The 15,685-nt window shown below is 44.3% G+C and overlaps 1 protein-coding gene across 2 annotated transcripts in view; it reads right to left on the reverse strand.

The window, feature by feature from the left end:
- Positions 1-15,685, reverse strand: part of DPP3 (dipeptidyl peptidase 3) — a 264,499-nt gene that overhangs the window by 141,497 nt on the left and 107,317 nt on the right. For both annotated transcript variants that reach the window (XM_068129393.2, XM_068129392.2), the window contains exons 9-11: positions 5,911-5,969; positions 3,103-3,297; positions 1,563-1,675 (exon numbers count right to left, since the gene is read on the reverse strand). In XM_068129393.2, the coding sequence (XP_067985494.2) occupies positions 1,563-1,675; positions 3,103-3,297; positions 5,911-5,969 (367 nt within the window). The remainder of the gene's footprint in view (positions 1-1,562; positions 1,676-3,102; positions 3,298-5,910; positions 5,970-15,685) is intronic.

Genomic DNA, 15,685 nt, shown 5'->3' on the forward strand with positions numbered 1-15,685 from the left:
TTGCTCGTGCAGCCTTTCGAGGAAACTTTGTCTTCCAAGATGACAATGCACGGCCTCATCGTGCTCGCATGATCCAACACTTTCTTGCTCACCGTGGTGTAAAGCATGTGGAGTGGCCTGCCATGTCCCCGGATATGAATCCGATAGAGAACTTGTGGGCAGAATTAACGCGTCAAATCGACAACTTGGACCAGCAGCCTACCTCTGTGCGTGAATTGCAACAGACTATTGTCACTGCATGGCAAGCGATTCCTGTCCAAACCTTGGCAAATCTCGTGAACAGCATGCCTCAACGTGTATGTGCTCTCCTGAATGCTCGTGGGAGTTACACGAAGTACTGAACTGTAATTTTACTGTCCGTAATCCCAGTCATAATTTAGCTTTTGTTTTTGTTGAAAAAAAATTTGGCTAATGTGCAAAATAAAGAGATACTTCTGGAAAACGTACAGAAGTTTAACACAGTACTGTCCGTGAATTGAGTTCGATATCAGTTTACATCACTTTCAAGGATCAATTTATTTGCTTCGAAATGTCAAATGTGGTTTTTGTTTCTTTTAAAGGTCACATTAACAAAATCTAGAATAATTTCAACATAATTCCAATGAACTTTTGGTTCTAAGTCATCTTGAAAAGTAAGTTCACCCCCACAAAAAAAATATTCCATATTAAATGCCAAGTCTGTATGTATATATATTCTATTTTTGCTGTGCTAAAAGCCAAATGCCTAAAACCTCTCACACAATTGCTCTCTGGTAGCCACACTCAAAGTCAAATATTTTACTACTATCAAAATGTTCTTACAAGAGTTGTAATAACATGGTTATAAAAGATGGTTAATAAAAATCCGCTATAAGCTGTTGCAGATGAGACTCCAGGGCATGTGGTTTATAGGAATGGCATTTGGGTGTTTCAGAGTAACATTAAATACGCATTATAACTTCCATAATGTAGTTTTTAAACATTAATCTAAGCCTCGTGGTCGGAGCTTGCACACAAAACGCATGGAAGAAGAAGAAGACCGCTCATTTTGCATCTTCAGATGTATATGGCTGCTGAAGCAGTTTCTTGGCTATTGGACACAATCCTGGATGGGTCGCCACTTCGACACAGGATATTCCAATGGCTCATTCTTCCCAGTAAGCTCGTACTCATTTTACCGACCTCGGAAGGATGACGGGCTGATTACCACGTGGTGTTATTCAACGGCACGACAAGGGCTCTGAAAACCCCAAGATCTTAAGCCAACCACCTTAACCATTAACCCAACGCCAGGCTTCAAAACACATGGAAGACACAAATATTAGTATACATCAATTTACTTAAACATGAATGAAAATGGCATCAGTAGACAATGAACAATCACATCTATCGTTTGTGGAAGGTTACCCCGGGTTCTCTACATCATAAGCCATGGATTCAGATGGGAACACTCACAGGCCAACACATGTAATCAATGCTTGGGAAAATATTTCTCAATTTAAAAAAATTATGACAAAACAAAACAAAAAGAAAAGCATTCAATGAGATATCACAATGCAATCATATCTCACATGTCACATTACCTTGTCTTCCTCAGCTAGGAAGGTAAGCTTGTCACGCTCTTCAATATAGGACGCAGACACCACATTTCCAAGCGCCACATTCTTGAAACCTTCAGATTGACGAATATCATCATCTGGGAGGAATGAATGATAAAGTACTGAATAACAACCGACCCTCCATAAAATCTTGGAGTTTTGACTTTGAACCTTTAGAGTGCCAACAGCGGAAAGATCAGCCTAATGTTCACTTTGGAAATCAATATATTTTATAAACGGAGGTCCAGGGGAACAGGCAAACAAAATGCATGGACATGTCACAAAATGGTCGATGAGTGAGAGAAATGAAAGAGCAAGAATAAATGAAGGAATGATTGGGGGGTTCATCTCAGAAACGGTGACAACTTCAGTGTCACAAAAAGTGACCTTCATTCATGTCCAATGTTGTGACATACCAGAGCAGATCGCTTTTTAAAGATACAAAATGCTATTTTTGAGTGTACACGTGGATGAATGAAAACAAATACAATTTTCTAATGATAGACAATAAACTGAGAAATTAATAACGGAAGTGTTGAAAATTTAACAATTTCATCCTCGTAAGTCATTGTTATTGTTTACACACGTTGTGTGTCAGTCAAAAGTTATCCTTTGTAAGGCCAGGGAGGATGAACCTTGTCTATTTTAGATGACACAGGTTAAGATGTCTTGTCCACGTGTTTCCCCCATGTTAAACTGGACATGACTGGGCGAGTGAGAGGGGTGATATGCCACTTTTCCCTTGGACCAATGAAGAAGGAAGACCCCTCTTTTCAGCTTTCCATCAACAAGCGGACCGCCCATAGGCGGGATTGATTTTGACTCCCACTCGGTGAATGCTCCGCTGTGCCTGTGGTGGGGAGAAACCCTGGGCCGTGACCGGTGTATTCCTTTTGGTGTAGAGTCCCCCCCACCCCACAACCACTGTGGCCGATTAGCCTCAAGAGGAAAGCACAGAGATATGGTTGAGCAATTGGTTAGGTGCTATTAGTTGACGGGGGAGGAGAAAGCTGGAAAAGGTGGGTGCCCCTCAACCACTCTCTGCATGCTGGGATGTGCACGATCTTCTTCACTCCTATCTGACTGCTCTGGTTTATTGCCGCTGGGGCCTTCTGCCCTCCTGAGCCTTCCTACCTGGTCCTGTCCCCCCTCTCCTGCCATTCTGCCTGGGACAGCTCATCGCACTGAGTCACGTGGATGAAAATACAACAACAACATACAACATACAACATACAACAACAATATGATAAAAATACATACAACAGCCTGGGTTTCTTCAACCAATGCTATTTCCTTCCAACTGGTCCAGTTCGGTGTGCATGGTAGTTGTGTGTACCACCCTATAGCAGGAGACAGTTTTCTTGTATAACAAGTACAGCACTGTGTTTATCAATTGTGTCTATGTTCAGGATGTTGTGTAGTTTGTCTTGTGTATTAATACATAAATAAATTCTAGAGACGCTTTACGCCTCATGCAATGCAGATTACAATGCAGACAACAACAAATGCAATGCAGATGACATACAGTTGGGGATGTTGATGCCAGCAGGAAGTCCACTGCCAGCATAGGTGAGGATGTCCAGAGAGGTGAAATCAGGGCGCAGGAAAGTGTCCTTTTCTAAATATGTTGGCCATGGGAGCTCAGAAATCAGCTTCTTGGAAATACCCACGAGATTTGTAAATTTCTGACTCATCTCCTTATGCACCATTGCCACAAAACCTGCAGGTACATAACACAAGCCAAAAGGTTACCGAGAGCAGGTGTGTAGATGCCGTGAAACATTAATATTTTGTTTTACAATCGTTGGCAGAACAACTGATGTTCTGCAGAAAGCTTAGTCTTCCTGATTCCTTCACAATTTCCATCATAAAGCTTTATTATGTTGGTCCCTTAAGAAAAATGGCCTCTAAAGGTGGTTTTTTTTTTTTTTCCCTTAAGTATGCTTATCAGTTTGTGCATTAAAACAATATACTGAGAACACTTGGTCATAAGAAGATCAAATTGTGGAGGGAGTGGTCATATATTGACACAAAGATAATAATTAGTACGGCACTTGGTGGAGAGCATACCTCCACCAGGCTGAACAGTTTATGTTTTGTATCCCACTGATACGCTGGTTCTGGATCTGAACCTGAACCAAAATCTAATCACTTTGTTCTTGTAACCTACCCAACTCATCCACAAAGTCTTGTCATAATCCATCTACAACTTTTTGAAATATCATTCTCTACATCATTGTTGGCCTTAGCTTTCAATGGTGAAGAATCACTTTAAAAAAATAATTCTCGTATCTGGATCCAGATCCGGATCTTCACCAAAATCAAATCAATTCGTCCTTGTCACACACCCAACCTGTCCAACAGGTTTCGTCTGGATCCGTCCATAACTTTTTGAGATATCCTGCTCACAGACAGACAAACAACAACACAACACAACAACATGCATTTTAAGGCCATTTTCCCTGCTAGAGCGGGGGTTAGCCTGACAGACAGACAGACAAACAGACAGATGAAAAATCAATCAAAGACATCCTTAAGTGGAGGATGGTTGCATATATGAATATCCTTAGGTTTTTCTTTAAATCCTCCCTTAAAGTTGAGGGAGAACCCTCCCCTCTCCCTCCTCCTCCCCCCCCCCCACCCCCCCTCCATCACCTCCCTTCACCCCAACATCGGCTTTTCTCCACCAATTATAAACAAGCTTTCATAAGTCACCTGGGTATTAAACATTGTAAGAAAAGTCGTGATTCTTTGTTTGGGTTGACGTCAGTTCAAACTCATTTGCATACACATATCGAGCATGATCGTGGTTTGACACACTTTATGGGTTAAGGAAAGATTTAACTTAAGGTTTCCCTCAGCTAAGGATTTCCTTAGGGTTAAAGAAATCCTTAGGAGCCTTTGCTATGCCGGGCAACCAATCAGATTAGAGATAGGAAGGGACGTCTGAAAGCAAGAACATTTAAATTAACACATGAACACAAATGAACATGGATGTCCTTCAGGGAAAAGTTAAGGGAATCTGAAATTTTCCCTTAAAGATGCTTTATGCAACCGGGCCCATAAACTCCACCCACCTTGGGTGGTGGAAGTAATAAAATGCTCATTGAGAATCGAATGAATTTTACACAAGAATCATTTTATTCCTCCTTCATGCGCAAGCACGTGTTCCCCATGAAACACATAGTCATTTTAAATTACATGTTTCTTACCTGTTCTTGCTTTCAGACGTCTCGTCCTATCTCCAATCTGAATGGTTGGCTGGCATAGCAACGGCTCCTAAGGATTTCCTTAACTTGAAGGGAATCTTTATCTTTAAGAGTGGTTTATGTAACAGCACTCCAGGAAATCCTTAGCTCAGGAATTACAGTGTACTTCAAGGGAAATCTTTCCTGAAGTTTAAGGGAGTTTTATACACCGTGCCTAAGTCTAAGTAGTCAGCCCAATAGGAGAAAACTGGAGAATTTGACAGGTGATCCGTATCCAGACTTGGCCATATCATATCGGCACTGATCCGTATCGGTGACTAAACGTATCGGTGACTAGCCGTATCCGTATCCAGATCTTCACCAAAATTGAATCGATTCGTCCTTGTCACACTGACAACCTGTCCACCAAGTTTCGTCCAAATTTGTCCACAACGTTTTGAGATATCCTGCCATGTATCGTTTTTGTCCATATCTCCCAATGGTGAAGAATCACTAAAAATTCTAGTAGCCGGATCCCAATCCAGATCTTCACCAAAATCTAATCATTTCGTCCTTGTCACATACGCTACATCTCTGCCAAATTTCGTCCGAATCCGTCCACAACCTTTTGAGATATCTTGTTCACAAACGGACAAACAGACAAACAAACGGACAGACAGACAAGGGTGAAAACATAACCTCCATCCACATTTGGTGGCGGAGGTAATAATATGTTAAATAACATAATAATATATTACACCACCTATTTACCATGTTATGTTAGTTATTCACACCTATTTGTGTCCTTTATGACGTCCTTAAAAACAGTAAGTTTCCTATTTTGAATAATTTTCCCAATTCAAAGCCAAAGTACTGCGAACTGCAGGTTCATTTTATCGATTCATGTTCAAAGTATAACATTCATTTGAAATTAAGTTGTTCCTCAATCATAAACTGGTGTTTGAGGACAGACAGACAGACAAACAAACAGAAAGAAGTGAACAAATTGCTTAGCCCCGTTTTTCACTTTGCGTGTGCGGGATAAAAACGCTCACACACAGAAGAGCACTTTTTACGTATTTGCTCAATATTTAAAGAATTAAATGCTTGAAGGGCAACATGAAATGTTATACATATTAACTTACCTTCAAACTCTCCTCTGGTTCCTGAAGGATCACGGTAGCTCTCGATAAAGCCAATGTAACTGTAAAACAGAGGAACCCCATGAATATAGCACAAATAAATCCCTACTCAATATTTTGCCCCACATGATGGCGTGATGCATTTGCTATTTGATGTTTGGCTCTGCAACTTTCAGGGTCATTTTTACATGTGAGGAAAAATTGCAGAAGGTAGCTCACGGTAGTGTGTTCGATGTCTGGTGCAGATTTCAATATGTGGAGAGGAAGATGGAACAACAACAAAAATATTGATGCTACGTTATAGGGGTGATGCATCATGGAGCATCGACACAGTGGTCAGACAAACTGAGCAATGCTTTTTTGAACCACCTGGCACCAAAAACCTATATGGAGACACCAAATTGAAGGTTCCAGGCTTTTGGTTTCTTCGATATGAGGTATTACTCTGGGACACGGCGACCATTTTGGAAAATGGCTGCAGCACCCCACCCCCAAAAGCCAAATCTGAGATGATGCTTTTATCACAAAGTACATGATTTCCCCCCTTATTCACTGGAATATTTAGTCTTTAGTCTTGGTGTCCAGGGTGTCCTGCTTTTTGAAGAATAATTTTTCCATTTAAAAAATATATATTTGATTATATATATATTTATTTTTCAGTTATTTTAATTTTAAATTATTCATCATCCCTAAATTTCAATTATTTAATTGTCAATTTTTTTTCATTTCCAATTATTTCTTTATTTTAAAATTTTTAATTATTATTCAATGCCTTATTCATTTTTATGCTTATTACTTACGAAAGGTTTTTCAAGTATATTGGTTGGTCTTGTGCATTATCCTGTCTGTTTGTCTGTCTATCTGTATGTCAAACGCCTACAGGTCACAATTTTCAACCGATCTTCACGAAACTTCACCAAATGGTAGAGTTTATCATAAGCAAGAAGCCTATTGTTTTTGGGGGTCAAAAGGTCAATAGGTCAACATAGGCCAGAGGTCAACCACTTTTTTTCAAATTTCTGAAATCCTCAATTTCCATCCGATTGACTTGAAATTTAAGAGTATTTGCATATAGGGTCACTGAATTCAACCACAAAGTATTTTTGAGGTCAACATAGGCCAAAAGGTCAACATAGACCAAATTCCTAAAATTCTCAATTTCCATCAGATTAACTTGAAATTGAAGAGGATTTGCATATAGGGTCACTGAATTCAACCACAAAGTATTTTTGAGGTCAACATAGGCCAAAAGGTTATCCTGTCTGTATATTGGCCAACATAGGCCAAATTCCTAAAATTCTCAATTTCCATCAGATTAACTTGAAATTTAAGAGTATTTGCATATATGGTCACTGAATTCAACCACCAAGTATGTTTGAGGTCAACTATCCTGCTATGCACGACATATTTCTTTTTTCCTTTTTTCAATTTTCCATTATTTTAATATTTTTTTAATTTACAATTATTTAATTTTTCCTTTTTTATTATATAGTATTTCTATTATTTAATTTCGATGGTATAATAATCAGCAGTGGTTATTAATCTTTTTCTCAACAGGAACCAGCAACGGTCAGCGATAAATGATCACGGACCACCAATTAGGTCCAATTAATTGTCTTTACTGTCGATACTTCAGGCTGCCACACAACTCTAATAACTCTAATAGGCCAAATTCCTAAAATTCTCAATTTCCATCAGATTAACTTGAAATTTAAGAGTATTTGCATATATGGTCACTGAATTCAACCACCAAGTATGTTTGAGGTCAACTATCCTGCTATGCACGACATATTTCTTTTTTCCTTTTTTCAATTTTCCATTATTTAAATATATTTTTAATTTACAATTATTTAATTTTTCCTTTTTTATTATATAGTATTTCTATTATTTAATTTCGATGGTATAATAATCAGCAGTGGTTATTAATCTTTTTCTCAACAGGAACCAGCAACGGTCAGCGATAAATGATCACGGACCACCAATTAGGTCCAATTAATTGTCTTTACTGTCTATACTTCAGGCTGCCACACAACTCTAATAACGTTTTACAGTAATATTTAGGTTCTTTAAAAGTAACAAGTGAATCCTCTTGGATTGCGCTGAGGTTCGGGCATGGAATTTCTAGGAGGAAGTATAATTTGTATGCAATGAAAGTACATGTAATATGGGATCGAGTAAGATCGAGTAAGCTTCACCAGTGCGCGTGCGCGAATTTACGTCACGTCGGCAGCGAGAAGGGGTTCCCCAACACGAACCAATCAGGAACTGCCACGTCACACTTATATGATCTCAAATTCCTGTGACAGGAATTCGCGTTACACTGGCTGGAAGTCATTCGCTAGAGGCGCTTCCTCAGCGCTAATAAATGTATCATGAACAACAGTCAAGGAATATATTGTTACGGTCCGCGGATTAGATGTTATTTTGACCGAGCGGTGGTGTAACCGCGGCCGAACAGTTATTCCCCTAACTAAAACCCGATTTACCCCAAACTTTGGCCGTATCGCGCCGCAGCTGCTCAATCTGGAAAACTCTAAAGCGACCGAATGCAAAGAGGAAGAAGACGTACAGAAGAGTAACTGGGTTTATTATTATTCACACATAGAAGCAAAAAGAAAGCAGTCACGTTTATTTACAGGGACATGAGACGCAGGTGACACAGTGAAATCTTTAGCTTATCTAACAGGCTTACTTACTACCCAGGGACAAGACAAAAGACAGACTACGAACACACTTACACGGGGAATGATGATAGGGATGGCAGGTGGATGGCTGGCGGGATAGGGAGGTCCAACTGGTCCTGCAGCACGATCGGCTCGTTGGGCAGCCGCCGTTCCTTCGCGGCCCTGCTCCAGACTGCCGTCCAGGCCCCACGCCGCTGTGGCTGCAGTTTCGGCGGCTCGAGCTGCTGTAGAGGCAGTTTCGGTGGCTCAAGCTGCTGTAGATGCAGTTTCGGTGGCTCAAGCACGCAGCTCAGCTCTGACGCCCCAGCTCTTGTCTCCTCCCTCCTTGTCTCAACTCTGTCAAAGCTCATCTCCTTGGGGAACGCCCCGCCGCGGGTTATATAGGCCCCGCCCCTCAACCTTTGCGAACCTCCCCCAAACGTTCTCTCTCCGCCCTCTCAAGCCAACCCCCTTGTTCATGGTTGGTCGAGTGGGGCTGGCTCACTCCTCCCCTCTCTGACGAGGTGGGGACCCGCCTTTCTTCCCCAACCCTGCCTCGTGGCCAATGGTGGTTGAAGAGAAAACCGCCCAAAATGCAGTTGGCCATCGAAATGAAATGAAAGGGGACCTATTCTTATTTCACTTGGTACAATGGAGTATTTAAGTTAATGGGAGACACAGCCTTACCCTAAGACACATAACAAGATATAAGCTATCGAACAGGGGTATTCTATGATTGGCTGACGTGGATGCTTTATGGACTAATTACCGAGACGCCCTTTTTACCTTTACACAACTCCAGAGGCAGGAGGCGCAGAATAAACAATAATAATAATAAAGCACACAATAAAAAAAACACAATCCTCATATCCGCAACACTGCACCCTCCTCCTCTTAGGCACGTTCCGGGCCTACAACTTTAATTTAGTGTGACACGTAGGTGTAGTTCCCTCTACTTTTAACCTGACCCTGAGTGCGACAGTTTTAAAACATAAATAAATGTGTCCCGCTGCTCCATTGCACCCTGCCTAACAGACTTACGCCCACAGTTAACCGAATTGCAGAATGGTCTTCAAACTATACATTGACAGTGGGGAGCATTATTTACAGTGACGCTATTTTATTTACAAAACTCAACCCAGGACCTGTAATTGTTCTTTCTGGGGGGGAGACAGTCTGCTCTGCATCAATGCACCATGAAAGCACCTATAACGCACCAACACACCCTCAAGCACCAATCGGTGCAGTCACCACAGTTCATCAGTGTTCAATAAAAATAACATCAACAACCCCTAACCCTGCAGGTGATCTCTTGCTCTTCGGCTCCCTCTGCTGGCTATTATTATTTCTTCCAGTTGTTGTCTTTTCCTTCATTTTCTTACTGGCGGCCTATTTGCAATAAAGCTTGCCCAAACGTGTCCATTTTATTTATCTTTATTTATGGCCCACAGGGCCGACTACGTGTGGTTCACCTGTGGGACATCGGTGCCCTGTGGCCAAGGTCCGCCAGCAAGATTTCGGGCCCTCATGGCCGGTTCCAGCAGAGGGGCCCTGCCCCAACCCATGGGGTCCATAAGTGGTGCTCGGCCACAAACATGTGGTCCATCATGTGGTGCATCGATGCAGACAGCTGGTTCTGAGGAGGGTTCCGGGCGCACAATGGCCGACTCACGCACGCTCCCCTCAGCGCCCAATGGCGCACAGGTCATGTGGGAGACAAAAGGGGGAAGACAAATGAGCGAGGGGTAAGGTCACAAGGGTACACATCAATAAGGCAATGCAAGGCGAAATGCGTACGGAGGGCGAAGTGAGAAAGCTCGTCCCTACCGCACGTCACCCCCCTGTCACCGACACTACCCTTGCCCTTACCCCATATTTACAACAATCTACACATTTACAAATCCGTCGCTACTGTCACGTCTTCCCCTTATTTCCCTTATACCAAATTCGTCACCACAATCCCTCTAACCAAAATTTGCCATCATCAATTCGTCATCAATCCTCATAAGGAGGGAGAGATGGAACATCAAAGCACAATGTCACACCCACGTCATGATGCGTCTCACAATCCAAAACATTTGCATCAAAAATAATTAAACATGGCATGGTGCGGAGTACCTGTCACCTCAGGTGAGTGGATGCAGATGGTGCGAGGAGACTTCCTAATCCTAACTATCCTCTAAATGACTTCAACACACTTTACACTACCCGGGGTCTCTCCCTGCCAATCCATTGGCCAACTTACACTATGGGTTCTAAAAACCAATTCCCATTGACCAAACTGTGATGCTTCTCAATTTGGGGTCTCACTCCCCCGATTCATCTCCCGGTGCCCTTGCACAATTTCTGGGCTGTGACGTGTAGCTCTCCCAGCAGGTCTACCCACCTGCACACCTCCACCACTGTAGTTGCCACCCGAGCTTACCTAGCTCCTCACCCTAACCTAACTAACTGGGGAAGGCCCCTCCTGGCTCTGTCACCCCTTGGTGCCCTCTGGCACTGGGCTACCCGGGTCCGTCCTCCGGATCCTCGGGCCCCATCCACAACTACCGGCTCCCAGAGCCCACCTGCGGCCTCACCTGGCCGACATCCTCACAGTGGTGGAGTGCCCAAACCAACTACACACACTAACAGGCTACACGCCCAGCCATTTCCACAACACTAACGCACCCATTCAAACATCATTCTTCCACCCGCACCACAGATGCCAATATCCAACCACAATTTACCTGTACCCTCTACCTAACACTTACACTACCCGCCCCGGGTATTCGTGATGGGGGTCCACTCTTCCCCCATTCACACCTTCGCACCATCCACTCCACTCCGTATTTTCCACCATACTCACTCCACGACCATCCATTCCAATCCGCCATATACTCCACACTACCATTTATTCCACACAACCATTCTCCATACCTGTTGTTGCACACCTGTGCACTCACACCTGGTGCCACCTGCACCCTCCTCCTCTTCCTGGACCATTTGGTCAGCACGACTCATCACTATCACTCCCTCATACACTGCTCCATCCACCTGTTCAGTTGCACCTGTTCCTCACACCCCGTACCTCCTTGTTTAATATCTGTACTCACAAAAAAAAAAAAAAAAAACCCAAAAAAATATTTCCTTCCCAGGTCTTATTCGTTTATTTGTTGTTCTTTTTGTTCATTCGTTCTTCGTTCGCGATCACGCGGTTAGAAATGTATAATCTCTCCCCTGAACAACTATTTTCTCTCATATATTATAACACCCTTTTCTTCTTTTCCTACAAAAGGATGCTTTCGTCTTGCTCACCAAATCTATTCATTCCAAAAAAGATATATAATACCATCTCTTACAGTTCCTCCTTTCTACATTCCCTAAACTATCCAGAACTCCATCCCTCCTCCAGTGTCCTCAAACGTATTTTTGACTCGAAGGTCTCAAACTCATTTTGCAAAAAATGTTCGTTTCCCATGAATCGTACACTTTTCAAAATCCAATCTCACCCCTCCCCTCCAAATCCTCCCCATCACCCATCCCTTTCAAATCTCCCCCCTTGCCCCTTCCCTCCCCTCCCTCCTAAACTCCCCCCACACCCCTCCCCTCCGAGACTCTCCCTCGCTCCTCCCCTCCTAGACTCCCCTCTCACCCCTCCTCCTCAAAGCATCCTCCCTGCTTCTTCCTCCTTCCAACTTTCACCTTCATCTCCCCAAACCTTCTGCCTCGCTCTTCCCCCTCCTCAAATAACACCTCACTGTGCCTCACCCAATCTCCATCAAACCTTTTGTCCGCCCCCATTCTTCCCTTTCTCCAAGCTATTCTGAAATCTCTGACACACCTTCAACAGCTCTCCCTACCTCTTCCTCCTCTTCCACATCTTACCCTACCCCCCCCCCCCCCCCCCTGTTCTGGACCCGATGCTCCCCCTTCCTCTTCATTAACGGTATGGACCTCAAACATCCGGGGCCTTCGCTCAAACTTGACTGACCTCTCCATACAGGTTGCTTCTGACAAACCAGATGTGATCTGCTTAACAGAAACTTTCCTCCTTCATGATGTCTCTGATGCCTTGGTATCTCTCCCAGGTTACTCCCTCCTCCGGTATGATAGACCTGAGCCTCGTCCTGGAGGTGGGGTTGCTATCTTTATAAAAAACTCTCTTCCTCACTCGTCCTCCACTGCCCTCTCTCCACCTCACCCCCAGGAATACCTTTGGCTACGGCTTCCCCTTCGCTCCCACCTTTTGTTCATATGTGTGTTGTACCGTCCACCAATCAGCGATGACTCCATCTACATCTCACTGTCTGATAATATGGACCAACTTCTATCTACCCATCCCAACTCTCTCTTCCTCATATGTGGTGATTTCAATTGTCACCATGCCAGTTGGCTGGGTGTGGGTACCTCTCTCACCAGCCATGGCTCTTCAGCAAAGGACTTCTGCGACTCACTGGGACTGACACAATCTGTCAATTTCCCGACCCGGATCTCAGTCAACGGAGCATCTTCTCTTCTGGATTTGGTTATGACAAACTTCCCTGAAAATGTCTGCTGCTCTTCTTCTGCTCCAATCGGCTCATCTGATCATGTGCTTGTCAAAGTGGACATCTCTCTGACCATTCTCAGAGAGCCTCCTCAGCGTCGACGAGTCTGGCATTTCACTCAGCCCAACTGGCACGGTCTTCAAGCAGCCATCAATCATCTGGACTGGTCTCCCATCTCTACCGCCTCTGACATCAACTCATCCTGGGAATTCTTTCAAAGTAAATTGCTCTCTCTCATGCACAGATTTATACCATCTCGTCTTCAGTTGTCATACCCTTCCTCCCGTCCATGGTACACGGAATCTTGTGGTGAGGCTGTTGCCCTGAAACAACTTGCTTTCGTCTCCTGGAAAGCAAATCCAACGGAAGGAAATCTCATTTCCTTTCACAAAGCCCGAAACAAGTGTGTGTCCACCCTCAGGAGAGCCAGGAAACAATATCTCACAATTCTCAAGACCGAACTCTTATCTGTCTCCCTCTTCCAAATCCTGGTGGCGTCTGGTCAAATCTGTTTCTGGTGTTTGTTCCCCCTCCATCCCCTCCCTCACCTCAAACGGCTTAACGGCTGACTCCGCACGTGAAAAAGCTGAATGCCTCAACTCTGTGTTTGCCTCTAAATCTTGTGTCCCAAACCCATCCCTCTCTGTACCCACCGTACCCAGTCGTACCCAGCTGCTCCTGGACTCTGTGTCCTTTCCTCCTGACAAGGTGGAAAAGTTTCTGGCAACCCTCGACTCTGATTCTGCAACTGGTCCTGACGGCATCAGCCCACGGGTCCTAAAATCATGTTCTTCTGCACTTTCACTCCCTCTTTCTGTTCTCTTCACCCTCTCTTTTGCTCAAGATCATCTGCCATCTGCTTGGAAATCAGCCAACATCACCGCTTTGCACAAAAAAGGTGCAAAAACAGATCCCAGCAACTACAGACCAATCAGCCTTCTCCCAATTATCAGCAAAGTCATGGAATCCATCATTGCTTCAGATATTAAATCTTTCCTCTTCTCCAATGGCTTGATCTCTGATCATCAATTTGGTTTCAGACCTGGTCACTCTACTCTGGACATGCTGCTTCTGCTTTCTCAACAATGGATGGAGGTCCTCAACGCCAAACAGGAAATTAGAGCTGTCTCCCTTGACATTTCACGTGCCTTCGATACGGTCTGGCACCCTGCTCTGCTCTCCAAACTCTCCTCCTTTGGTATGCATGGAAATCTCCACGCATGGCTGGCGGACTTCCTCTCTGGTCGTAGTCAACGTGTGGCCCTGAATGGGTTTCTCTCATCTCCTCTTCCTGTTCAGGCTGGAGTTCCCCAAGGTAGTGTTCTGGGCCCTGTGCTTTTTCTGGTCTTCATCAATGATCTCTCTGACTCTCTTGAAAATCCTCTCTATCTCTTTGCTGACGACTCTACTCTCTGTCGCTCCATTCCTCATCCCTCAGATCAGCAGTCTGCAGCCTCCTCACTCTCTGCAGACCTGGACAAAATCACAGACTGGTCAAACAAGTGGAACATGTCTTTCAATCCTGACAAATCTCACACTCTTACAATGTCTCTCCGAAAGGACCGACTGGACAACCCTCCCATCTACTTTCTCAACAATCCTCTCCAAGAAGTTCTGTCGCTCAAGCTTTTGGGTCTCACTATCTACCATGATCTTTCTTGGGAAAACCACATTTCCAAGCTGGCCTCCAAAGCCAGTCGCCGACTGGGCATCCTCCGTCGTGCGAAGTCCTTCCTTGGCACACCTGAGCTCCTCACCACATACAAGGCTTTCATCCGCAGCTCAATGGAATACTGTTCCCCCCTCTGGGCTGGTGCTCCTGCCTCACACCTTGCTCGGCTTCACGCTGTTGAGGCCAAAGCTTTCAGAATCATTGGAATCTCCTGCGATGTAGTCAACGCCGAGGGCCTTTCACTCACTCACCGCAGGCAGGTTGGTGGTCTTTCTGTCTTCTACCGACTCCTCTCCGGCCTTGCTCCCCCAGCTCTCTCTGTGCTCTGTCCCCCCAATATTCCTTCAGGTCGCACAAGATCTGCCTGCAACCCTCTTCTGGTTAAACTGCAAAAGTCTAGGCTCTCTGCTCACCTTCACTCTTTCATTCCCCTTTTCTCCCGCCTCTGGAACAAACTCCCCCACTCCCTTCAATCCCACTCCTCCCTCCAGGTCTTTAAAACAGCTGTTCACCACCATCTCTTATCTTCCCCCATCGAAAACCTTGATCTTTTCTACCCCCGGTAATTCACCCCAGAGTCCTTGCAGTGTTCATATGTTTTAATCCTCTCCCACCTCCCCCCCAAGTCCTCCCGATGTCCCTGCTCTCAAATGTTGTGTTTGTGTCCTTCCCCCTCTCTTTTGTGTCCTTCCCCCTCTCTCCCCATCTTGTCTACCGCTCCCCTTGTTTTTTGCGTTTTGTGTGTCGGTTTGTCTTTTTGTGTGATTAATGTTAGCTCTTTCACGAGCCTCGATCTTGTATACAAAAAAAAACAAAAAAAAAATAAAAACTGCTCAATACCCTTGGATACACCTCCAACACTCACACGGCATCATCTGAACTACCTGTTGCCCTGCTAACTTAGTGCTCCCTGT

Source organism: Myxine glutinosa, chromosome 9, assembly GCF_964187855.1.
Source record: "Myxine glutinosa chromosome 9, kmMyxGlut1.1, whole genome shotgun sequence".
In the NCBI taxonomy this organism is placed as follows: domain Eukaryota; kingdom Metazoa; phylum Chordata; class Myxini; order Myxiniformes; family Myxinidae; genus Myxine; species Myxine glutinosa.